The sequence below is a fragment of the Choloepus didactylus genome, chromosome 21 (assembly GCF_015220235.1).
Source record: "Choloepus didactylus isolate mChoDid1 chromosome 21, mChoDid1.pri, whole genome shotgun sequence".
Lineage (NCBI taxonomy): Eukaryota > Metazoa > Chordata > Mammalia > Pilosa > Megalonychidae > Choloepus > Choloepus didactylus.
In genome coordinates, this window is record NC_051327.1 from 42,417,280 (window position 1) to 42,443,028 (window position 25,749).

At 37.3% G+C, this 25,749-nt stretch overlaps 1 protein-coding gene across 4 annotated transcripts in view; it reads left to right on the forward strand.

The window, feature by feature from the left end:
* SMG1 (SMG1 nonsense mediated mRNA decay associated PI3K related kinase) overlaps positions 1–25,749 on the forward strand; it is a 143,434-nt gene that overhangs the window by 90,953 nt on the left and 26,732 nt on the right. For all 4 annotated transcript variants that reach the window (XM_037815432.1, XM_037815433.1, XM_037815431.1 and 1 more), the window contains 14 exons: positions 922–1,042; positions 3,116–3,364; positions 3,671–3,955; positions 9,244–9,388; positions 9,509–9,647; positions 11,482–11,712; positions 11,830–12,007; positions 12,568–12,729; positions 13,290–13,507; positions 13,761–13,915; positions 14,140–14,362; positions 17,313–17,559; positions 23,111–23,340; positions 24,433–24,681. In XM_037815432.1, coding sequence (XP_037671360.1) covers positions 922–1,042; positions 3,116–3,364; positions 3,671–3,955; positions 9,244–9,388; positions 9,509–9,647; positions 11,482–11,712; positions 11,830–12,007; positions 12,568–12,729; positions 13,290–13,507; positions 13,761–13,915; positions 14,140–14,362; positions 17,313–17,559; positions 23,111–23,340; positions 24,433–24,681 — 2,832 coding nt within the window. The remainder of the gene's footprint in view (positions 1–921; positions 1,043–3,115; positions 3,365–3,670; positions 3,956–9,243; positions 9,389–9,508; positions 9,648–11,481; positions 11,713–11,829; positions 12,008–12,567; positions 12,730–13,289; positions 13,508–13,760; positions 13,916–14,139; positions 14,363–17,312; positions 17,560–23,110; positions 23,341–24,432; positions 24,682–25,749) is intronic.

Below are 25,749 nucleotides of genomic sequence, written 5' to 3' on the forward strand. Positions count from 1 at the left end.
AGGTAGTATTCCTTTTTCAATTTTTTGAAAGAGTTTGATCAGGAATGGTGTCAATTTGTAAACTTGGTGAAATCCCACTGTAAATCCATGTGGTACTAGGCTTTTATTTGTAAGGAGCTTTTTGATGACTGATTAGATCTCTGCTTATGATTGTTTTTTTTAGGTCTTCTGTTTCTTCTTGGGTCAGTCTAAGTTGTTCGTGTGTTTCCAGGAAATTGTCCATTTCCTCTAGGTTGTCTAGTTTGTTGGCATACACTGTTCATAGTATCCTCTTACGATTTTTTTGATTTCTTTGGGATCCATCATAATGACCCCAGTCTTATTTCTGATTCTGTTTATTTGGGTCTTTGTCTTTTTAACTTTGTCAGTCTAGCTAAGAGTTTGTCAATCTTGTTCATTTTCTCAAAGAATCAACTTTTGGTTTTATTTATTCTCTCAATTGTTTTTTTGTTTTCCAGCTCATTCATTTCTGCTTTAATCTTTTTTATTTCTTTTCTTTTACTTGCTTTAGGGTTAGTTTGCTGATCATTCTCTAGCCTCTTAGTTGTTCAGTTAGGTCTTGATATGTTGTGTTCTTGTTTTCATTTGTCTCTAGATATTTGCTGTGCAGTACTTTTTAAAAAAATGTGCTTACTTCATTGTGATAAGTTTATTGATAGATTGTACTTAATATTTTGGAAGAATTCTTTTTCTTCGCAAAGTGAAGGTTTTCTTTTGTAGTTACAGGGCATTTTCATCATGTGATTAGAAGATAACTTGATAAAAGGGGAGTTTAATGGATAACCCTGAAATTGATCTGAAATAGCTGACCTTTGTGGATGTGGAGTCTTTAACCCATGAGCAATGTCCTCTAACTGAACTCATCCTACACACATATAAGAAACCTGTTTTGTATTGAGTAATTTTGTTTTTCTCTGGCAGGACTGTCTTATTCCACTCTTCAGTGAAGCTTTGCGTTCATGTAAACAACATGATGTGAGGCCATGGATGCAGGCCTTAAGATATACCATGTACCAGAGCCAGTTATTGGAGAAAATAAAAGGTAACTAGATTACTTTTAAAAGTTAGCTTTCTTTAGATAAAATTTACACATTTTAAGTTTACAATTTGATGTGTTTTAACATGTCTACATCTGTATAACTACCGATGCAGTTAAAATACAGAACGTTTCTGTTGCCCCCAAAGGTTCCTTTGTGCCTCTTTCCAGTTATTCCCCTTTTCAGCCCCTGCCTTAGGCAACCACTTATGTTTTTGATTCATCCATGTTGTGTGTATTAATAGTGTGGTCCTTTTTAATGTGGAGTAGTATTCCATTGTAAGGATTTACCACAGTTTGTTTATTTGTTCACCCTTGAATGAATATTTGGGTTGTTTTCAGATTTGGGCCATTATAAATAAAGCTGCTATGAGCATTAATGTACAAGTCTTTGAGTGGACATATATTTTTATTTATTTTGAGTATTTGCCTAGGAGTGGAATAGCTGGGTCTTAAATGAGTGTAACTTTGAACACAATTTATCAGTTTTTTTATACATTGGTTATACATTTTAGCTTCCATCCAGCAACTTACAAAAGTTGCAGTTGCTCCATATCCCTGGTGTTGTTTTTTAAAATTGTAGTCCTTGGTGTAGGTGTGTACTAGTGCCTCTTTGTGGTTTTATTTGCATTTTCCTGATATTTAATGATGTTGCATTATTTTCCCATTTGCATAGTGGTCATTGTATGTCTTACTTTGTAAAATGTGTGTTTAAATCTCTTGCTGATTTTTAAATTTGCTGAGTTGTCAGCAACCATACGGTGTGTGGAATGGAAGTTCACATGTATGGTGCCAAAAGAACATACAGTAAGAGCACCTAATTGAATTTTAGAAATCAGAAAAGGACTTGGGGAGAAAGTAATATTAAAACCAAGACCCTAGGGAGGTTGGAGATAAGAAAGAAGGCAGATGAATTTACTTAGGAAAAAATCATCACGTGTGAAGGCTGGAGAAAATAATGGAAGATTCTTAGATGACTTCTTCCTCCTAAGGGAGAGGAAGAAGAGATGAAGCTGGATAAGATTGAGATTAGACCAGAATGGAAGGCATCAATGCCTTACAAGTTAAATTCATGAATTTGGGCTTTGTCAGAAAGGCAGTGGAAAGCTATCACTTTAAGCAAGGAGGTTAAATATTCAGATTTACCTTTGTGTAAAATCACTGCATTTGAAGGTTGGAGAATGGATTGAAGGAAGATAAGACTAGGGACATCGCGACCAGTTTGGCCAAAGTCCCTGCTGACGGTAACAGGCAGCAGTGGAGACAGAAAAAAACAGATGGGATATGAGGACTGAAACAAAAGTCTCAAATGACCACCAGGGACCTGCTCTGCTGGCCTGGTCGATTATGTGCCTTTCACTGAGAAAGGAAAATGGAAGAAGGAAGTAAAAGGTTTAGAGCGTGTTGGGAAATGAGTTTGGCTTGATGCAGGTTGACATTCTCTTGAAATATCTGAGTGTAGGTGACCAGGTGACAGGTGAGACTTAGATACCAGGTCTGGGCTAGAGATAAAGATTCAAGAGTCATCAACATTTATATGATAATTGAAGCCACAGGAGCAGATGATATTGTCCAGGGAGAATGTGCAGAATGAGAAGAGTAGAGAGCCTAGGGCCGACCCTGAGGAACACCAATTTTAATGGATGGGTAGTGGAAGAGAAGGAGACTGAGAAGGATTTATCAGAAAGGTAGGAAGAAAACTAGGAGAGAATGGCCCAGTGGAAGGGCCGAGGGGACTTAACAGAGGAAGAGGGGGATGGTGTAGCCTTACCCTCATTCCCTACCCTGTGGCCTAGGCTTTTGCTAAAAAGATTCAGAAACTAAAGTTAATTTCTTATAGTGAAAGATTTTTACTCTTCTCAACTTCGTTGTGCACATTTATTCAACAAACATTTATTGTTTATTGTATGCCATGCACTTTGCTAGCTGCTTGGGGAATGGAAAGTGACAAAAATTATTTGTCTTTGTTTAGGGAGGTGATGAGGAAGGGGATAGTTGGGGAAAAATTCTTTGGCCATGTCTCTGTGCAATCTGGGGTCAGACAGACTGGGAATTAATAAAATGTTTTCTTCTCTCCAGAACAAACAGTTCCCATTAGGAGCCATCTCATGGAACTAGGTCTAACAGCAGCAAAATTTGCTAGGAAGCGGGGGAATGTGTCACTTGCAACGAGACTCCTGGCACAGTGTAGTGAAGTCCAGCTGGGAAAGACCACCACTGCACAGGATTTAGTCCAGCATTTTAAAAAGCTGTCAGCACAGGGTCAAATGGATGAAAAATGGGGGCCTGAACTTGATATTGAAAAAACCAAATTGCTCTATGCAGCAGGTTAGTAAAACGAATTATGGTTAATACGTGACTATAGTAAGAATCCTGTTTATGAATGTTACTGTTTATGGTGTAAGACACTAAAAGTTGATTATTTTCAACTCTTACAGAACCTGAGTTTTGAATAATAAGTTATTTGTAAATGACTTACTTAAAAGAAGTAATTTTATTGCAGTGTATAAGAGTAAGAGATGTTTCTAGAGATCTTTGATTATCACTGAATTTACATGTTTTTAAAAGTTCATTATTTTACTATGAAATGTCAGTCTTTCTCTTATTTATGGTTGTCTTTTTGGTTTTGTATAGGTCAGTCAACACATGCAATGGAAATGTTGAGTTCTTGTGCCTTATCTTTTTGCAAGTCTGCCAAAGCTGAATATGCAGTCGCTAAGTCAATTCTGACACTGGCTAAATGGATTCAGGCAGAATGGAAAGAAATTTCAGGGCAGCTGAAACAGGTTTACAGAGCTCAGCAACAACAGAACTTCACAGGTCTTTCTACTTTGTCCAAAAACATACTCACTTTAATAGAATTGCCATCGGTTAATACAATAGAAGAAGAATATCCTCGGATTGAGAGTGAATCTACAGGTATAGTTTCTTTTATTAGCTTTGAAGTATTAATTTTAGAAGTTGTTTTTCCCCCCCTCTTTTAAAGTATGTAATGTTATGCTGGCTATAATTTGCCACAAAAAGTATTTAAGAAAATTTAGTAGATTATTTTGCCAGGAAGTAACAAAAACACATTTCTTTCATATCTGAATGCTGATACTAATGTGTAATGTGGAAGTCACTGAACTCTGCCTCTTGGCCATACTTCCAAATTCAGGTTGCTTTTATGAAAGATGTTTTTGCCAGCAATAAGGTCCCATTCCAGTATCTAAAATTTTTACCTCACAGTACACAGAGCCACAAAGATATTAAATACTAGGCTATACTCCCCTCTAATGGTGGAGCACAGAAACTATAAAAAGATTCAAGCTTCACATCCTGACACTGGTACTAGTAAAAAAAAAAAGTGTAAGTTGAGGATTATACAGATGATCAGAGGAAAATCTTGAGCATTTTACCATAACTTTTTTTTTATTTCATTTTTATTGAGATATGTTCGCATACCATGCAGTCATGCAAAACAAAGTGGACATTCATTTATTTACAGTACCATTATATAGTTGTGCATTCATCACCAAAATTAATTTTTGACATTTTCATTACCACACACACACAAATAATAAGAATAAAAATTAGAGTGAAAAAGAACAATTAAAGTAAAAAAGAACACTGAGTGATTTTTTTTTTTTCCTTCCCCCATTTTTCTGCTCATCCATCCATAAACTGGACAAAGGGGAGTGTGGTCCATATGGCTTTCCCAGTCACATTGTCACCCCTCATAAGCTACATTTTTATACAATCGCCCACAATATTCATGGGTTCTGGGTTGTAGTTTGATAGTTTCAGGTATTTACTGCTATCTATTCCAATTCATTAGAACCTAAAAGGGGTTGTCTATATTGTGCTTAAGAGTGCCCACCAGAGTGACCTCTTGGCTCTTTACCATAACGTTTTAGATTAACTGTATCTCCACTGTAACTCTGCTTTGGGCTAGCATTCACTGTCACAGTTAATTTTAAAACTGCCTATCTGACTTTATTTTATTGGTCCATAGGATTTTTTTTTTTTTTTTCATTTTTATTGAGATTGTTCAGATACCATACAATTATCCAGAGATCCAAAGTGTACAATCACTTGCCCCTGGGTACCCTCATACAGCTGTGCATGCATCACACTTAATTTTCGTTCAATTTTTAGAAACTTTTCATTACTCCAGACAAGAAATAAAGTGAAAGATGAAAAAAGGAAACTCTAATCCTCCCCTATCCCTAACCAACCCCCCTCACTTGTTGACTCATAGTATTGATATAGTACGTTTGTTACTGTTTATGAAGAAATGTTGAAATACTACTAACTGTAGTATATTGTTTGTAATAGGTATATAGTTCTTCCCTATATGCCCCTCTATTATTAACTTCTAATTGTATTGTCATACATTTGTTCTGGTTCATGGAAGCTATTTCTAGTATTTGTACAGTTGATCATGGACATTGCCCACCATAGGATTCAGTTTTATACATTCCCATCTTTTGACCTCCAACTTTCCTTCTGGTGACATATATGACTCTGAGCTTCCCCTTTCTACCTCATTCACACACCATTCGGCACTGTTAGTTATTCTCACATCTTGCTACCAACATCCCTGTTCATTTCCAAACATTTAAGTTCATCCTAATTGAACATTCTGCTCATACTAAGCAACCACTCCCCATTCTTAAGCCTCGTCCTATATCTTGGTACCTTATATTTCATGTCTGTGAGTTTACATCTTATAATTAGTTCCTATCATTGAGACCCTGCAATAATTGTCCTAATGTGTCTGGCTTATTTCACTCAGTATATTGCCCTCGAGGTTTTGTCATCAACCCATTTTTTTTTAATATGGTTTTGTTCACTCACCATACATTCCATCCCAAGTAAATAATCGATGTTTTTCTGCATGGTCATGCATTTATGTGTTCACCACCTTCACCACTGTCTATAAAAGAGCATCTACATTTCTTCCACAAGGCAGGAGGGAGAGTCAAAGAAGGTAGAGAGGCAAAAGAAAGAGGAAAAAAAAATGACAGCTAGGAAGCAGCAAAAGGAAAAATAACCTTAAATCAAAGTAGAATAAAGAATCAGACAATACCACCAATGTCAAGTGTCTAACATGCCTCCCCTATCCCCCCCTCTTATCTGCATTCACCTTGGTATATCACCTTTGTTACATTAAAGGAAGCATAATACAATGATTCTATTAGTTACAGTCTCTAGTTTATGCTGATTGCATCCCTCCCCCAATGCCTCCCCATTTTTAACACCTTGCAAGGTTGACATTTGCATGTTCTCTCTCGTAAAAGAACATATTTGTACATTTTATCACAATTGTTGAATACTTTAGATTTCACCAAGTTACACAGTCCCAGTCGTTATCTTTCCTCCTTTCTTGTGGTGTCTCACATGCTCCCCTCCTTCCTCTCTCAACCGTATTCATAGTTACCCCTGTTCAGTGTACTTACATTGTTGTGCTGCCATCTCCCAAAATTGTGTTCCAAGCCACGCACTCCTGTCTTCTATCACCCTGTAGTATTTCCTGTAGGACGGGTGTCTTGTTCACAAAGTCTCTCATTGTTTGTCAGAAAATATTTTGAGCTCTCCCTCATATTTGAAGGACAGCTTTGCTGGATACAGGATTCTTGGTTGGAGGATTTTCTCTTTCAGTATCTTAAATATATCACACCACTTCCTTCTTGCCTCCATGGTTTCTGCTGAGAAATGCGCATATAGTCTCATTCAGCTTCCTTTGTATGTAATGGATCGCTTTTCTCTTGCTGCTTTGAGGATTCTCTCTTTGTCTTTGACATTTGATAATCTGATTATTAAGTGTCTTGGTGTAGGCCTATTCAGATCTCTTCTGTTTGGAGTACGCTGCGCTTCTTGGATCTGTAATTTTATGTCTTTCGTAAGAGATGGGAAATTTTCATTAATTATTTCCTCTATTATTGCTTCTGTCCCCTTTCCCTTCTCTTCTCCTTCTGGGACACCAATGATACGTACATTATTGTACTTTGTTTCATCCTTGAGTTCCCGGAGACGTTGCTTATATTTTTTCATTCTTTTCTCCATCTGCTCCTTTGCGTGTAGGCTTTCAGGTGTTTTGTTCTCCAGTTCCCGAGTGTTTTCTTCTGCCTCTTGAGATCTGCTGTTGTATGTTTCCATTGTGTCTTTCATCTCTTGTGTTGTGCCTTTCATTTCCATAGATTCTACTAGTTGTTTTTTTTGAACTTTTGATTTCTGCCGTATACATGCCCAGTGCTTCCTTTACAGTCTCTATCTCTTTTGCAATATCTTCTCTAAACTTTTTGAATTGATTTAGCATTAGTTGTTTAAATTCCTGTATCTCAGTTGAAGTGTACGTTTGTTCCTTTGACTGGGCCATAACTTTGTTTTTCTTAGTGTAGGTTGTAATTTTCTGTTGTCTAGGCATGGTTTCCTTGGTTATCCAAATCAGGTTTTCCCAGACCAGAACAGGCTCAGGTCCCAGAGGGAAGAAATATTCAGTATCTGGTTTCCCTGCGGGTGTGTCTTAGAAAATTGCTCCACCCTGTGATGCCTCAGGTCACTGTGCTTTTCTGCCCAGCAGGTGATGCCCGTTAGCCTATAATTCTTGGCTGGTGTGAGGAGGTATGGCTGTGTTCCCCCAGGCTCTGGGGTCTGGTTCTGAATGGAAAGGGCCCCACCCCTTTCCTCCTAGAGAAGACAGACCCCTCAGGTGGAGGTCATTAGCATTTTAATGGTCTCTCTCTGCTTGTGGTGTCTCCACCCTTCCCAGAGTCACAGCCCTGGAAACTGAAAATGACTGGGGCTTTCTCCACTGAGCCAAAAAAGAAACAGATAGTCCCCTTCAGACCCAGTCCAAGGCGACCCTCTGGCTCTCCCAGGTCATTCGTCACCCAAAGCTTCTGTCTGTTTTTTTGGGGATGTGTAGCTGTAGTGAGCAGTTCACACTCGCTACTTAAAACCCCAGTTGGAGCTCAGCTGAGCTATATTCGCTTGCTGGGAGAGAACTTCTCTCTGGCACTGTGAGGCTTTGCAGCTCGGGCTATGGGAGAGGGGTTTCGCAAGTTGGATCCGGAGGTTTTACTTACAGATTTTATGCTGTGTTCTCGGGCATTCCTCCCAATTCCGGTTGGTGTATGATGAGTGGATGGTCTTGTTTGTCCCCCCGCAGTTATTCTGGATTATTTACTAGTTGTTTCTGTTTTTTTGTAGTTGTTCCAGGGGGACTACTTAGCTTCCACTCCTCTCTGTGCCACCATCTTGCCCGAGTCTTGGTCCATAGGATATTATTCTGCATCTAAGAACTTAAGATTTTTCTACTGAATATTATATCTAAAATACCGTATATGTGTGACATGGATGAGTGTCTTCCCACCTCCATTAAAAACTGCCTTAAGCCACTTTTTTCACATAAGTGAAATGAAAAGAATACTTCAATATTTTGTAGTTACAAAATGTCCTGGTGTACTCAAGGTGACTTATAGATCCATGGATTTTGTTTGCCAACAGATGTAGTAGTTAAATCATTTCATGAATATTTGAGTTCCTGTTACGACAAAATTGTCCTGTTTTTACAAATTGGGAGAGAATTAGCCTCTATGCTAAAACGTGAGAAAATACCTTCATTTTGTTTTTGTGAATGCTAGGATTTTAATTGCTTACATTGGTCTTATAAAACACTTCTAATATATGTAATGTAGGGTCTTGATGTTCGTAAGGGATGTATCTTGAGATTATTATAAATCTTTGTATTGGAACATAGCACTGTGGTAGGCAATTTTTTCATTTCTAATCTGGGAATAAAGATATTTACTTCATGAGTTGTTGATTGAATGTGATTGTATACTCATCACGTATGTATTATTTTTGCCCATATGTTTAATTTAAATCTAATCATTAGGAAATAGCCAGTCAAATCCAGAATGTAGGACATTCACAACACATCTGACACCTGAACTGTTGGTGTCATGAAAGACATTGGTGTGTTTTATTGGGTGATAATCTAAACTCACTTGGGAGGATAAGTGATTTATTTCAACTTAGCAGCCTTTTAGAAAAAACATAGTTCAAATTTGTGCTTTATTAAAAATTATGTACTGTAATATCATAGAACTTATGATTGTTTGCAGATAGTAAAACTTAAAACATTAATGGGAATGCCATTAGAAAGTTTTGAATGTAGTATTGCTGAGAACATTTATTATTTTTTTTTTCCATCGTGGCAGTACACATTGGAGTTGGAGAACCTGACTTCATTTTGGGACAGCTTTATCACCTATCTTCAGTACAGGCACCTGAAGTAGCCAAATCTTGGGCAGCATTGGCTAGTTGGGCTTATAGATGGGGCAGAAAGGTGGTTGACAATGCCAGGTATGTATGTTTAAATGTGTAAAAACTTATATGATGTATTGCAAAGTAGAAATTTAAAATATCTGCTCACATGGTAAAGTTTTGGTAGCTGAAATACTGATGACTTGTTTATTTTTATAGTCAGGGTGAAGGCGTTCGTCTGCTGCCTAGAGAAAAATCTGAAGTTCAAAACCTGCTTCCAGACACTATAACTGAAGAAGAAAAGGAGAGAATATATGGTATTCTTGGGCAGGCTGTATGTCGGCCAGCAGGAATTCAGGCAAGGAAAACATAATACAGTTCTGGGGGATATATGTTGAGATCACTATTCTAACTCAGTGATTTTGAAGAAATTGATCACAATATACTTGATGAAATGGTGAATGGGGTTAGGTAATTATTGCTTCAGATAAAAAGTTTGAGTTTTGAGATGTAAGTGAGTTAAGACATTTTTCTAACAAGAATGTAACTCCTTGAGAAATCAAGTCATTTCCTTAAGATCTTGTTAAAGATGGGTGAATTTTATTTTAGGTAAATTGAGTTTTATCTTTAAGTTGCTGTTGTGATCAGGTTCTCAACCCTGACTTTGCCTGTAAATTGGAATCAGCTTGGGAGTGTTAAAAATAAGCCAGTGTCTGAGTCCCATTTTCTGGATGGGATCTGTGTGTGTGTGTGAAGCCAGAGTTAAACAACAAAGAACTATGTGATCTGTAGGATGTACTCCCTCCCTCCATAGAGTTAGATCAATTAGAGAATGTAACTATTGAGTATTTAGTTTCAGTCTTCTAAACCATGGACTTTATTTGCTGAGCTTAAGTATATTGACTGAATTCTTAGACTAGACAATAGCATATGTCAGTATTTGCCATTGTTGATGTGGACACGCACAGTACTTTAAAGAGAAGAAGGTCTGTTGTAACTGTATTATGTACATTCAGCCTCAAACTTTTTTTTTATTAAATTCAGTTTTATTGAAATACATTCACACACAATACAATCATCCATCCATGATATACAATCCACTGTCCACAGTATGATAACATAGTTATGCGTTCATCACCGCAATCTATCTCTGAACATTTTCCTTACATCAGAAAGAACCAGAACAAGAATAAAAAATAAAAGTGAAAAAAGAACACCCAAATCATCCCCCCATCCCACCCCATTTGTCCTTTAGTTTTTATCCCCATTCCTCCACTCATCCATACACTAGATAAAGGGGGTGTGATCCACAAGGTCTTCACAATCACACTGTCACCCCTTGTAATCTACATTATTATATAACTGTCTTCAGGAGTCCAGACTGCTGGGTTGGAGTTTGGTAGTTTCAGGTATTTACTTCTAGCTATTCCAATACATTAAAGCCTAAGAGGTGTTATCTATATAGTGCATAAGAATGTCCACCAGAGTGACCTCTTGACTCCATTTGGAATCTCTCAGTCCCACGATGCCGGCTCCACATTCATCCCCGGGAGTCATACTCTGCGTTGCCAGGGAGATTTACACCCCTGGGAGTCGGGTCCCACGTAGGGGGGAGGGCAGCGAGTTCACCTGTGGAGATGGCTCAGTTAGAGAGAGAGAGGGCCACATCTGAGCAACAAAGAGGTACTCAGGGGGAGACTCTTAGGCACCATTACATACAACTTTAGAGTCTCCTTTGTGGTAATGAGCTTCATAAGGGCAAGTCCCATGCTCGAGGGCTCAGCATATCAAACTGCCAGTCCCAGTGTTTGTGACAACATCAACACCAGTCCAGGTGAGGATGTCCAACACATCCGCACCTTCCCCCAGATCCTTGGGGCTGGGGAGGGGGAGTCAGCCTCAAACTTTTGAACAGACTACGCTTTATCTTCTGCAGGCAGAATACTGTATTGTAACTTGAAAGCATTTAAAGTATGAAGCACTGAAATAGTCTGTAGTCTTTGCTCAATGCTTTTATCCTCCTTCATTTGCTACATGAGCATAGCAACATTGAGATAGCATGTATAACACTAAATATAGGAATAACTCAGTCTTTCTTAAATGAGAAAAATGCTTTCACATGATAGTAAAATCATGTACCCTTCTCTCCATTTTGTGTTAAAAATGGCATTTTATGCCCATTTTTTCTTCAGGATGAAGATATAACACTTCAAATAACAGAAAGTGAAGACAATGAGGAAGACGACATGGTTGATGTTATCTGGCGTCAGTTAATATCAAGCTGCCCATGGTTGTCAGAACTTGATGAAAGTGCAACAGAAGGAGTTATTAAAGTGTGGAGGAAAGTTGTAGATAGAATCTTCAGCCTGTACAAACTGTCTTGCAGTGCCTATTTTACTTTTCTTAAACTCAACGCTGGTCAGGTAGGTAACACAGAGGGTTCTGTTTTAAGAAAAAATTTATTTGGGATTTCTTTCTTAGTAGACGAATCAGTATTCTGAATTGTTTTCTCATTTCTTCCCTTAATTTTTCACCCTTAGATTCCTTTAGATGAAGATGACCCTAGGCTACATTTAAGTAATAGAGCAGAACAGAGCACTGATGACATGATTGTGATGGCAACATTACGATTACTGAGATTGCTTGTCAAACATGCTGGGGAGCTGCGGCAGTATCTGGAGCATGGCTTGGAAACAACACCTACTGCTCCATGGAGAGGTGATAGTCTAAATAAACTGTCCCAGTAAAGATTATTTCTGGATAGGATATATAAAACAGTAATAAAAGTAATAGTTTTCTTATGCTTATTATTTGAATGTGTTAAAGAATGGCTATATTAGTTCATAGGATTCCCTGGCCTGCTTCTTGGACCAGTAAGATCTTCTCTCTCACCCTTCAGAGGGACTGAAATGCAGTAGCTTTTGTATGAATTTTGGAGAGGGTGGTAAAAATAATTTTCAGAAAAGTTTGGATACTCTATAAAAATGTGTATCTTATAAAAATTGCCTTTATCTTCCTTCTTTTACAGGCATTCACAGAAAATACACTTCTCTAGACCATTTTTGGGTTGCTATGGATATTGATTGCAGCTTTGTACTCTAACTTAACTTAAAAACAAGAATTATTGCATGTAGTTCCTGGTTATCATCACAGGGGGGATTTTGAGGCCCTTAGAACTTGTGCAGATGCTGATACACATCAGATTTTATCCTTTTGCATCCATTGTGTTAACAAGTTTTAATAACTTTAAAGCATCTTTCTTTCTTCTTGTCCTGAAGGAATTATACCACAGCTTTTCTCACGTTTAAACCATCCTGAAGTGTATGTGCGCCAAAGCATTTGTAACCTTCTTTGCCGTGTGGCTCAAGATTCCCCACATCTCATATTGTATCCTGCAATAGTGGGTACCATATCCCTGAGTAGTGAATCCCAGGCTTCAGGTATGAAATATTAAAATACTGCTACTTTAAATATAAATTATAATTTTGCTAGGTAAACCTTTTCATGTTCCAGAATTGATAGTGTTTGTAATTTTTAATGTTTGTGATTTTTTTCTGTAGTAATATCATTTATTGAGGGAGTAAGTATTATGTGCCTCTCACTAGGGCATGTGCTTTTCATGTTATCTTTAGTTCTTATAGTAACCCACCAAGATTTGGAGAGATTGAGTAACTCCCTTGTGTTCACTGAGCAGAGTAAATGGTAGATAAGAATTGAAACCATTTATATATGGTTCCAAGTGCTGGACTCTGAACATATTTGTTAGACACACATTTATTATCTTTTCCCATTCATCTTCTATTGACACTTTTTGTATTAGTAAATATAAATAGCTCTTCTTTTAGAAAAGCAGACTATCAGTGATGTTTGGTCAGTTTAATACACAGAGAACAAATTAGTTAAATGAGTGCTTCTGAAATCAAATAGATTATCGTTTTTCCTAACTCAGCATATGCACATGGGAAAAACAGTATACCTATTTTCTCACTTTTTATTATAGGAAATAAGTTCTCTTCTGCAATTCCAACTCTACTTGGCAATATTCAAGGAGAAGAATTGTTGGTTTCTGAATGTGAGGGAGGAAGTCCTCCTGTTTCTCAGGATAGCAATAAGGATGAACCTAAAAGTGGGTTAAATGAAGACCAAGCCATGATGCAGGATTGCTACAGCAAAATTGTAGATAAGTTGTCTTCTGCAAACCCAACTATGGTGTTACAGGTAAAAAGAAAAAAAAAAATAAGACCCCCTCCCCCAGAGTTTCCTGGAAATTATATTTGAGGAACAAAACTTTTAGAATAATCAAAATTGATTTTACAGATCTGTATTGATACATAGTATCACTAATTTCAGTGTGCTCTAATTGTACGATAATTAAAAAGCCACATTCCCCTAGTTTGTAATTCCCAGTGTGAAAAGAACTCTGCTGCATGTGGATGTGTAATGAGCATATCGGGTTGTGCTGTGTACGCAGGTGCAGATGCTGGTGGCTGAGCTCCGCAGGGTCACTGTTCTCTGGGATGAACTCTGGTTGGGAGTTCTGTTACAGCAGCACATGTATGTCCTGCGACGAATTCAGCAGCTCGAAGATGAGGTGAAGAGAGTGCAGAACAACAACACCTTACGCAAGTATGTTTTCATGCACCTTTGCTAACAAAATGAAGCTGCCTCTTACTGTTGCTGGATTTTTTACAATTCAGTGGTAGTAAGTTACTTTGCTAATATTTTGTTACTTTGTTTAGACTTACTCCTTGATACTGATTATTTATGCTTGATACATTCAAATTGTTCCATGTTGTATAAAACTCTTAAATGTACAGTAAGTTTCTGAATAAAAATGTCTTCCTGGTCAGAGAAGAGAAAATTGCAATCATGAGAGAGAAGCACACGGCTTTGATGAAGCCCATTGTGTTTGCTTTGGAGCATGTACGGAGCATCACGGCCGCCCCCGCAGAAACACCTCATGAAAAATGGTTTCAGGACAACTATGGTGATGCAATTGAAAATGCCCTAGAAAAACTGAAAACACCATCAAACCCTGCAAAGCCTGGAAGCAGCTGGATTCCATTTAAAGAGGTATAGAAAAATCTCAAGAATGCTACTAAAATGAAAAATTCACTTGAGGTAAAAAAAAAATTGAAGTAAGTAGACTTTCCTTACTAGAAGCTTAGAGAAGATTTTGTAAGCCCTTGGAAGGCAGCCTGTGATCAGTTGCTTAAAGAATGTAGAGAAAGGTATTTTTTTATTTTGAAAATTTTGGGTGGGCGAGTATTGGGAGGAGGCAGATGCATACTGTTATGCATAGAGCGTTCATGCTAGTGAAGAATACACTGCAAGAAGTTAGCCAAGGAAGGGATTCTGACCTTGAGCTAATATTGATCACCTGCTGTTCTCATCATGAAAGATTAAGAAGGTAAGCGATATAGTTTCTCTTGGTGGGAATGGGTTGATAAGCAGTATTTTTAGCAGACATAATAGTGACATATAACAATTAATTTTTAGATGTACTTTGTTGTGAAGTCAATTTTGCATAGTTTGTTAGAGGTGATTATTTAAATATTATTTAAATATTCAAAATATTCAAAAATCCTTCTATTTTCTAGTTTATTTTCTATTTTATTTTTTGGTCCTCTTTGGTTTATGTCCGTTATGGCAGTAGCACCGTTAGTTGGGACAGCTTATTTATTACGTTTTGGTGTTTTCTTGCTTTTCCTTCTTCCTTTTCTGTCTATCCCTTAGCTTTATTGCTCCCAATTGATTTTATTTTGAACCTTGGTAATGAGAATAATATTAAAAGACACAATGCAGAAACAAAGTGTAAGCAACCTTAAACTAGTAAACACAGGCTACTAAATTCAAAGGAAATAGCTAGACGCACAAGGCAAGAAAACTAACATGAAAGATGAAATTTATTATGTGTGGCCTAGCCAAAACTGGAGTTCCCTTCTTTTCCAACATTAGCGTCTTGCTTCTTTGTTTCCATCTCAATAAATCAACTAAGAAACCCAGAGGAGGAAATAGGAGGAATGCTTTTCAAAACCTCCTTGTGCATGTGTGTGTTTGTGAAGTAAATTATGGAGAAAGTTTTTATGATTCTGTGTACAATTTAAAGAATAATTTTTAAAATTATGAAGAATACCTGTGTCTCTTCCCCCTTTTAACTTGGACAGCTTAAAAAAAGAGAATTAGCTAAAGAAACAAAATTCTTTAGACGCTCTGACTATCTCTCCATAATTATATCTCCCTCTCCCAATGTTCTCAGTTTTGCGTTAATCATTTCTTACTTTTAAAAAAATAGCTTTTATTTTTATACATGTCTTTCTAAATAGTGTTTTGTATAGGTTCTGCCAGTTTTTTGCTACTGTTTTTTCAATTCAGTTTTATTGAGATATATTCACATACCTACAATCACCCACAATGTGCAATCAGTTGTTCATGGTATCAACGTATAGTTGTGCGTTCATCACCACAATTTTTGAACATTTTCATTACTCCAAAACAAAAATAAAAATAAGAATAAAAATACAAGTAAAGAAGAATGCCCCAAACATCGCCTCTCCCCTTTATTCATTTAATTTTTGTTCCCATTTTGCTACTCATCTGTCCGTACACTGGGTAAAGGGAGTGTGAACTACAAGGTTTTCATAATCATACATCATACCATATAAGCTACAGTTACACAGTCACTTCAAAAATCAGGGCTACTGGGTTGTAGTTCAACAGTTTCAGGGATTTCCTTCTAGCTATTTCAATATGCTAAAAACTAAAAACAGGTATCTGTAGAACGCATAAGAGTAACCTCCAGAATAACCTCTTAACTCCATTTGAAATCTCTCAGTCACTGTAACTTTATTTTGTTTCATTTTGCTTCCCTCTTTTAGTCAGTAAGACTTTCTCACGATGCAGGGTCCAGGCTCATCCCCAGGAGTCTTGTCCCAGGTTGCCAGGTAGATTTACACTCCTGGGAGTCATGTCCTACGTAGTGGGGGAGGGCAGTGAATTTACCTACCTGGTGGGCATAGAGAGATGGGCCACATCTGAGCAATAGAGAGGTTCTCTGGGGTAGACTCTTAGTCTGCCTGTTTCTGAACTTCATATAAATCAGATCATATTGTGTATGTCTTATGTTTTTTTTTTTTTCTACTACTTCCATAATTTTGGGATCAGCATTGTGTTGTTTTATGATTCATCCACGTTTTTTATGTAGCTGTTAAACTATCTATTTTGTGAAAATACCACAACTTATCCATTCTCCTGTCAGTGGATATTTAGAGTATTTCAAATGATTTTTTCTTTTTATGAACAAAGCTTACTAAGGATTGCTTAAAATTTTCTCACATGAAAGCAGTGTCCCAAATTCACTAATTCCAGTGCTGATTATTGAGTTAGCTATAAACGGGGACATAAGTAAACATGCCAGCCACTTCCTGTGAATTATTAGAAGGAATCTGGGTGTTTTCCCACGTACCTCATGGTGAGAGCTGGGATTTGCGTTACTTCTCTGTTAAAAATGTTAGTCACAGTTTTTAATTTTTCTTCAATTTTAAGTCTAATAGAAATCCACTTATTCTCTCCTCCCCTCCAGTGAGATAGGATTAAATTTAGCCTCATTTTTTATTGTAAGTTTATGTTAATAACTTTCCGAGTGGCTTCCCAGGGTGTGTCTCCCTTACAACTAGTAACCGAGGCTGTATCTTTTACCCTATTGCAAGGACCAAATAGATTTGTTATGGCATTGTTCAGACACAGAGCTTAACAGTTTTTGGTGACCATAGCAATGATTTCCTTCCATCTACTGTAATTTCATTATTTGTTTGGATAGAGGAGGAGGGGTCTTAAAGTATAAATCACCTAGGGCACATCAGCCCACTATGATGACTCAGGTATGTAACATTGAATGAAATATAGGAACTAGAACAATAGTTCTATTTATGGTTGTTCTTTAGTTTACTTTTATGTCAAATCGAATGTTGAAGAAGTGTTCTGATAATGCAAACTTGTTTTTCGCATTTTGTTATACACATAGATAATGCTGAGTTTGCAACAGAGAGCCCAGAAACGTGCAAGTTATATCTTGCGTCTTGAAGAAATCAGTCCATGGCTGGCTGCCATGACTAACACTGAAATTGCTCTTCCTGGAGAAGTCTCAGCCAGAGACACTGTCACAATCTACAATGTAGGTGGAACCATCACAATCTTACCTACTAAAACCAAGCCAAAGAAACTTCTCTTTCAAGGATCAGATGGAAAGAGCTATCCTTATCTTTTCAAAGGTAGGATTTAAAACTTCCCTGTCTTTAAGAAGAGCATTAGTCTCATTATTAATGCTTTTTGTGACTGTGTTGGCAGAAAGGGATTGTTCCAGATCAATTTCTATGTGTCATTAGTACCCTGGAGTATCCTGAACCCATAAGAATTTTATTTTTATTTTTTTGTAATATTTATTTTAAGATATTTTCAAACTTATAGGACAGTAGCAAAAATAATACAAACCCCATATAGAGAACTCTTGCATACCCCCATCTACCCAGATACACCAGTTTTAATATTTTGCCATCTTTACTGTATCATTCTGTCATCATCCATCCATGTATCCATCCGTCCATCTCTTTTCTGAACATTTGAGAGCAGTTGCACACATCATAATCAAGGAACACAGTACTTCTGTGTACATTCCCTACAAACAAGGATATTTATTTATGTAATCAGTTAAGTACAGTTATCAAATTTAAGAAATTTAACATTGTTATAATAACAAACATATCTTTATTCCATTTTTTTCTTATGTCCCAGTAATATCCTTTTAAGCTTTTTATCCTCAATTCTTAGATCCCATCCAGTATCCTGTATTGTATTTAGTTGTCATTCTCTCTTCAGTTTCTCATTCTTTTTTTTTTAAATTGTGAAAACACATATACAACATAAATCTTCCCATTTCCACTCCTCCCTAGCATACTATTCAGTGAGATTAATCCCATTCACAGTGTCATGGTACCGTCACCACCGTCCATTACTAGAACTTGCCCTTCACTCCAGACAGAAACCCTACACTCATTTTGCACAAACTCCCCATTGCCTCTGCCCCCCCAACCCCCCCTCAACCCTTCCATCCCTGGTAACTTGTCCTCTATTTTCTGTCTCTGTGAGCTTGCATATCCGCTGATACTTTCCTTGTGGTTACCTTGGGGCTTAAATTTAACGTCCTAAATCTGTACCAATCTTGTTTGCTTTGATTCCAACTTAACAACTTCAATAGCATATATAAACTTTGTTCCTGTCCCCCTCCATCTACCCACCTTTATGTAGTTCTTGTCACAAATTACTTATTTATACACTGTGAGTTCAGAACCATTGATTTATCATTATATTTTATGTGTTTGCCTTTTAGATCCTGTAGGAAGTAAAAATACAGTAGTGTTGGTATTTAAATTTACGCCCTCATTATCTTTTTTTTTTCCTTGGTTTTATTTTTTTTATTTATTTATTTTTTTTAAATCTTCATTTTATTGAGATATATTCACATACCACACAGTCATACAAAACAAATCGTACATTCGATTGTTCACAGTACCATTACATAGTTGTACATTCATCACCTAAATCAATCCCTGACACCTTCATTAGCACACACACAAAAATAACAAGAATAATAATTAAAGTGAAAAAGAGCAATTGAAGTAAAAAAGAACACTGGGTACCTTTGTCTGTTTGTTTGTTTGTTTCCTTCCCCTATTTTTCTACTCATCCATCCATAAACTAGACAAAGTGGAGTGTGGTCCTTATGGCTTTCCCAATCCCATTGTCACCCCTCATAAGCTACATTTTTATACAATTGTCTTTGAGATTCATGGGTTCTGGGTTGTAGTTTGATAGTTTCAGGTGTCCACCACCAGCTACCCCAATTCTTTAGAACCTAAAAAGGGTTGTCTAAAGTGTGCGTAAGAGTGCCCACCAGAGTGACCTCTCAGCTCCTTTTGGAATCTCTCTGCCACTGAAGCTTATTTGATTTCCTTTCACATCCCCCTTTTGGTCAAGAAGATGTTCTCCGTCCCACGATGCCAGGTCTACATTCCTCCCCGGGAGTCATATTCCACGTTGCCAGGGAGATTCACTCCCCTGGGTGTCTGATCCCACGTAGGGGGGAGGGCAGTGATTTCACCTTCCAAGTTGGCTTAGCTAGAGAGAGAGGACCACATCTGAGCAACAAAGAGGCACTCGGGAGGAGGCTCTTAGGCACAATTATAGGGAGGCCTAGCCTCTCCTTTGCAGCAACCATCTTCCCAAGGGTAAAACCTATGGTAGAGGGCTCAACCCATCAAACCACCAGTCCCCTACCTCATTATCTTTTAACATTGTTTCTTCTTTGTGTCTTTAGTCAGTTGTCTGGTGTTCTATCCTTTCAACCTGTGGAACTCCCTTAACATTTCTTCTAGGGCTGGTCTAGTGGTGATGAAATCCCTCAGCTTTTGTTTATCTGGGAATGTTTTAAACCTTCCCTTATTTTTAAAAGGCATTTTTGCCAGAAATAGAATTCTTGGTTGGCAATATTTTACTTAAAGCCCTGTAAATATATCTTTCCACTGCCTTTTTGCCACCATGGTTTCCGATGAGAAAGTGGCACCTAATCTTATTGGGGCTCTCTTGTGACACATTGCTTCTCTCTTGGGGCTTTCAGAATTCTCTCTTTATCTTTGATATTTAACAGTTTGATTATAACATGGTGCAATGTAGGTTTATTTGAGTTTATCCTGTTTGGAGTTTGTTGAGCATCTTTGATGTGTTTCTTCATGGCTTTCGTTAAATTTGGGGAGTTTTCAGCAATTATTTCTTTGAATATTCTCTCTGCCCCTTTCTTCTCCTTCTGGGAGGAGGAGTGTATATTGGTATGTATTTATACTACAATGCATATATTGGTATGCTTGATGGTATCCCACAGGTTCCTCAGGCTCTATTCACTTTTCTTCATTCTTTCTTCTTTCTGCTCCTCTAACTGGATGATTTTAATTGTCTTATCTTAAAGTTCACTGATTCTCTCTTCTATCAGCCCCAGTTTGCTTTTGAATTCCTCTAGGGAAGTTTAAATTTCTCTTACTGTGCTCTTCAGCTCTGTTTGGTTCCTTTTCATAATTCCCATCTCTCTGTTGATATTCTTTGTGTTTACTTGGTTTTCCTGATTTCCTTTAGTTCTTTTTCCATGTTTTCCTTTAAATCTTTGAGCATATTTAAGATCATTTTTTGAAATCTTTGGGATATCGTGGGTCTAATTGTCCTCATTGATGGTTTTTAATGCTTTAATTGTCTGCTTTGCCTGGGCCATTGCTTCCTCTTTCTTTCTATGTTTTGTAATCTTTTGTTGAAACCTGGACATTTTAATATTTTAATGGAATTTAGACTCTGAGGTGTCTGTTCTTAAATTTTTATCCAGCTCGCTTTATGACAGCTTTCCTTGAATGCTCGAACCTAGCAAAAAACAGAAAAAAAAAAAAAAGGAAACACCTTCCCCAGTCATTGCAGATTAATCTTTGAGTGTTCTCCTGACTGAACTTATTCAAAATATGAGTTTAGAGAATAGCTCCAGGCCAAGGCATAGGGGCTTCCCTGGACCTTTCTGTCCATGTGTGTATTGTCTTGGTCATGTGCGTTTGGTCCTAGGAATTCCCCCAGTTTCACGGTTCTGAATGTCCCCTCTTCCATAGGAAATAGTTTCCTCACAGTCCCAGGTACTGCACCATTGCACTGTATGTCTTACAGCCAACCATCCCATGCCCCCAGGCTGTCACTTGACTTCTCTCCCACTGTGTTCTGTAGGAGAGCTCTGTGAATCACCTTCTATACTCAAGACAAGTTCTGGGATGGCACGTCTCTCAGGCCACCACCAGACAGAATGGGCCAGGCATGCAAGCTGCCAGTATGTGCATGAAGATTACTTTGCTTACTCTGGGACTGGGACTAGAGATCTGCACTGGGAGCATGGACTACCAAACTGCTGATGGGGGGGTGGGGTGGGGGGACAGCCAGGGAACCACGAGAGCCTACTTTTTTTTAAATATTTTTTTTATTGTAGAATTTAACATATACATAGAAATGATAACTTTCCAAGTGCAATTTAACAAGTAGTTAGAGAGCAAATTTCAAAGAATATTATAGGTTATAGTACCACATTTCAGTTATTTTCTTGTGAAATATAACATATACACAAAAAGGTAATATCTTTGAAACTATGATTTAACAAGTAGTTATATAGGAAATTTCCAGTTGTTATACTACTATACTTTCAGTTATTTTCTTATCGTGAAATATATATACAAAAGCTTTCAAATTACAATTTAACAGGTACCTATAAAACAGATTTCAAAGGAAGCTATGTGTTACAATTCCACCATTTCAGTTCTTTCCTTATAGCTATTCTAATATCCTAGCAACTAAGAAAAAGAAAAGTATATAAATATTCAGTATTCAGAATCCTTTGTTAAATTTCATTTTGTCTGTTGCTAACCCTTCCTCTAGTTTAATAACTTTCATGATCTTCAGGGATGTCTAGGTAGTGACCACCCTAACTTGTTCATGTTAAGAAGGGCTGTCAACTTTATGAGCAAAAGGGTCACATCTAGTTGATGTTCTTGAAGATGCTCTTGCCTCTGAATTTTGGGACTTAGGTGGCATAGGAGTTCTCTGAAGAATTTAAGTTTCCGAAGAATAAACTTAGTGAGTAAAACCTTTATAGAGTCTCAGATAGGGATCTGGGTATTCTTTAAGGTTTTCAGGACTACTGTTGACCTGTGCTTGTCATACTGTGGTCATTTGGCATATCAGGTGAAGCTTGCATAGGAGTAACTTTCAAGCAGCCTCTTGATTCTATTTGAATTCTCTTAGCCACTGAAACCTTATTTTGTTGCCTTTCTTTCCCCACTTTTGGTCAAAAGGGCATTCTTAATCCCTTGTTGCCAGGGTCAGGCTCATTCCCAGAATCCGTGTCCCTTTTCACAAGGAAGACTCATTTATTTATCTGTGGGGTCCTTTCCAATGTTGGTGGGAGGGTGATAAATTTATTTACAGAGTTAGGCTTAGAGAGAGAAAGTCCACATTTGAGCAACAAAAGAGGTTCTCTGGAGATGACTCCTAGGCATAATTATAGGTGGACTTAGCCTCCCCTTTACAACCATAAGTTTCACCCAAGCAAACCTCAAGATCAAGGGCTTGACTTATAAAGTAGGGGGTTCCTAAGTTCACATAGTATATGTTATATCCATGATAATCCATTCATATCTCACATTATTATCACTTAGTTGTACAATCCTCATCACTCTCCATTTTAAACAGTTCTCATGACCCAAAACATCTTGTAGCTCTGCCTACTGCTTTTTTAAGTAGGCTTTTTTTTGATTCAGTGATTGCCCTGTTACTACCATCTTTTACCTGTTTTTGGCAACTTTAAGTAAGATGTTTTTGCCAGTTCTTGCTGGTTTTTCAAAACTTCTTAGGGGGAGGGAACCCTGAATCTTCTCACTCTGCCTTCTTTATCAAGGTGAGACTCCATGTGATTTTGAATGGTGGTGGTTGGAGGCTATGAGGAGAAAGTTTTCATTCCCTCCCCCTTTGGCCATGAAATTTATAATAGTTGTACAGTTAATAATGCTAGTACCTAGTATTAATATTTTTTCACTGAATAGAATGTTCTTAATGCCCTCAGTGTGCCTCATTGGCTCCCAGTTCTTTGCTGCTATGCTAATTGAGAAATACATGAAAAGTGGTACAACTCCCAATGCCATCCCATCCCTCCCCATTAGATCACTTATCCTAGCTACTTTAATTTTGTTTTCATAGGACTGGAGGATTTACATCTGGATGAGAGAATAATGCAATTCCTATCAATCGTGAATACCATGTTTGCTACAATTAATCGCCAGGAAACACCACGTTTCCATGCTCGACACTATTCTGTAACACCACTGGGAACAAGATCAGGTCTAATCCAGTGGGTGGATGGAGCTACACCCTTATTTGGTCTTTACAAACGTTGGCAACAACGGGAAGCAGCTTTACAAGCACAAAAGGTTAATTAAAATTAAAATATGCATTTATTTTTATTTGAATGTTTATAAACAAATGTGTATTATTCTTTGTTATTATATATGAACTATTTCTAGACTCACTAAGCATTTTGACAGATTGCTAAAGGTTAAAGAAGGAAGCAGTTTGAGTTTTATTGTTTTTGAGGCACGTTTTATAAAAAAAAAGTTTCAAGAGGCAGAAATGATATATTCATCTTACTGTAAATGAATACAGAGTGGTGCATGCTAATCACGCAATTACTTGATATTTCAGAATGTATTACTTTTTTGGGGGGAGCTTACCAGGGTCTTTTAAATTAAATTTGTAAATCAGAGACAGTTTTGGAAACAGGGTTATTTTTAAATATGTGTGTAAGAAATAGTATTGAATTTAGAATTCATCACCATGACATGGTATTTTATACCTGGGAAATTTGTACTTTGATTTAGACAAGGAGTTTAGAATTCATTTTAGCCACATATCTGAGTGCTGAATATATTTCAGGAACAGTGCTAAGTATGTATTTATACATTTTATACAGTCTGAACCTTAGGATCCCACATTTAGCCAAGAAAATGCTTCTAATTGAAGTAGGTATGGGAATAGCAAGAGTTTAAAAGGAGTCAAGCTTTTAAAGTAGGCATGGGTTACTGTAGAACAATTATTAGAGGGTGAATTGGAGATTGCAATTGGAAAAGGATTATCTAAACTTTTATGTAAAGTGTTTCTTGATAGTTCTTGTGAATAATACAATGATAATTAAGTCTTGTTGGTGGAGAATTTGAAATATATGCCTAAATGAATTATGATAATTTAAAAACTTAATTGATTCAAAGAAGAATGTAATTTTTGTGTTGTTTTGAATTGAACCTCAAAAAAATTTAACAGTACACAAATTTTTAATAAAGTAGCTGTACCTAATTAAAAGATTGTAAGAAAGATACATAGTCCAGAAGAATTTGGTGCATGAAATTTAGCTGAATAGGTAGACAATACTACTGAAAAATCAGTTTTTAAACTTCATTTTAAGTTCAAAGTAATATCTGTCCTTATTTAATAAAGTTGACCTTTTAAAAAATATATGTTTTTTAAAGGCCCAAGATTCCTACCAAACTCCTCAGAATCCTGGAATTGTACCCCGTCCGAGTGAACTTTATTATAGTAAAATTGGTCCTGCTTTGAAAGGGGTAGGACTTAGTCTGGATGTGTCCCGTCGGGATTGGCCTCTTCATGTAATGAAGGCCGTGTTAGAAGAGTTAATGGAAGCTACACCCCCAAATCTCCTTGCTAAAGAGCTTTGGTCATCATGCACAACACCTGATGAATGGTGGAGAGTTACACAGGTATGCATTTTGTTTGGACTGTAATCATTATTAATTCTTTTGCTTGCTGTTTGTCTCATCTCTCTGTATTATTTGCCTGCCTTCCCTTCCTCCCTTCCTCCATACTCGGTAGTTTGAGACATGTATTGAAGACATTTAAAAAAAATTGTGATATATATCTGTGAAACATACAATTTGCATTTTAACCATTCATAGTGTACAATTCAGTAGCATTAATTACATTTACCTTATTGTGCTACTGTCACCACCATCCTTTACCCAAACTTTTGTATCACCCCAAACAGAAACTCTGTTAAGAAATAACTCCCATTCCCCACTCTCTCTAGCCCTTGGCAACCTCCAGTCTACTTTATTAGTTTGCTTATTCTGACTTATTTCACTATGCATAATGTTTTCAAGGTTCACCCATGTTGTAGCATTTATCAGGACTTCAGTCTTTTTTTATAGCTGAATAACAATCCATTGGATGGACATACTGTATTTCGTTAATCAGTTCATCTGTTGATGGATGCTTGTTGTTTCCACCTTTTGGCTATTGTGAAGAATGCTTCTTTGAATAATGATGTACAGTTATCTGTTTGAATCCCTGTTCTCAATTCTTTTATACTGCCATCTGTGTTTAACTGTTTGAGGAACTGCCAAACTGATGTTTACAGTGATTGCACCATTTTGTATTCTCACCAACAATGCCCAAGGGTTCTTTTCTGGTTTGTTGATGCTGCCTTTAGGCAAAATACCAGAAATGGATTGGCTTTTATAAAGGGGGTTTATTTGGTTACACAGTTACAGTCTTAAGGACATGAAGTGCCCAAGGTAACACATCAACAATAGAGTCCCTTCACTGAAGGGTGACTAGTGGCATCCGGAAAACCTCTGTTAGCGCGGAAGGCATGTGGCTGGTGCCTCCTTGCTCCCAGGTTGCGTTTCAAAATGGCGTTCTCCAAAGTGTTGCTCTTGGGGTGGTTTGTCCTCTCTTAGCTGCAACTCCTCTTCAAAATGTCACTCTTAGTTGCTCTCAGCTCTCTGTGCATTCTTCAAAGTATCACTCGTGGCTGTAGCAAGAGTCTG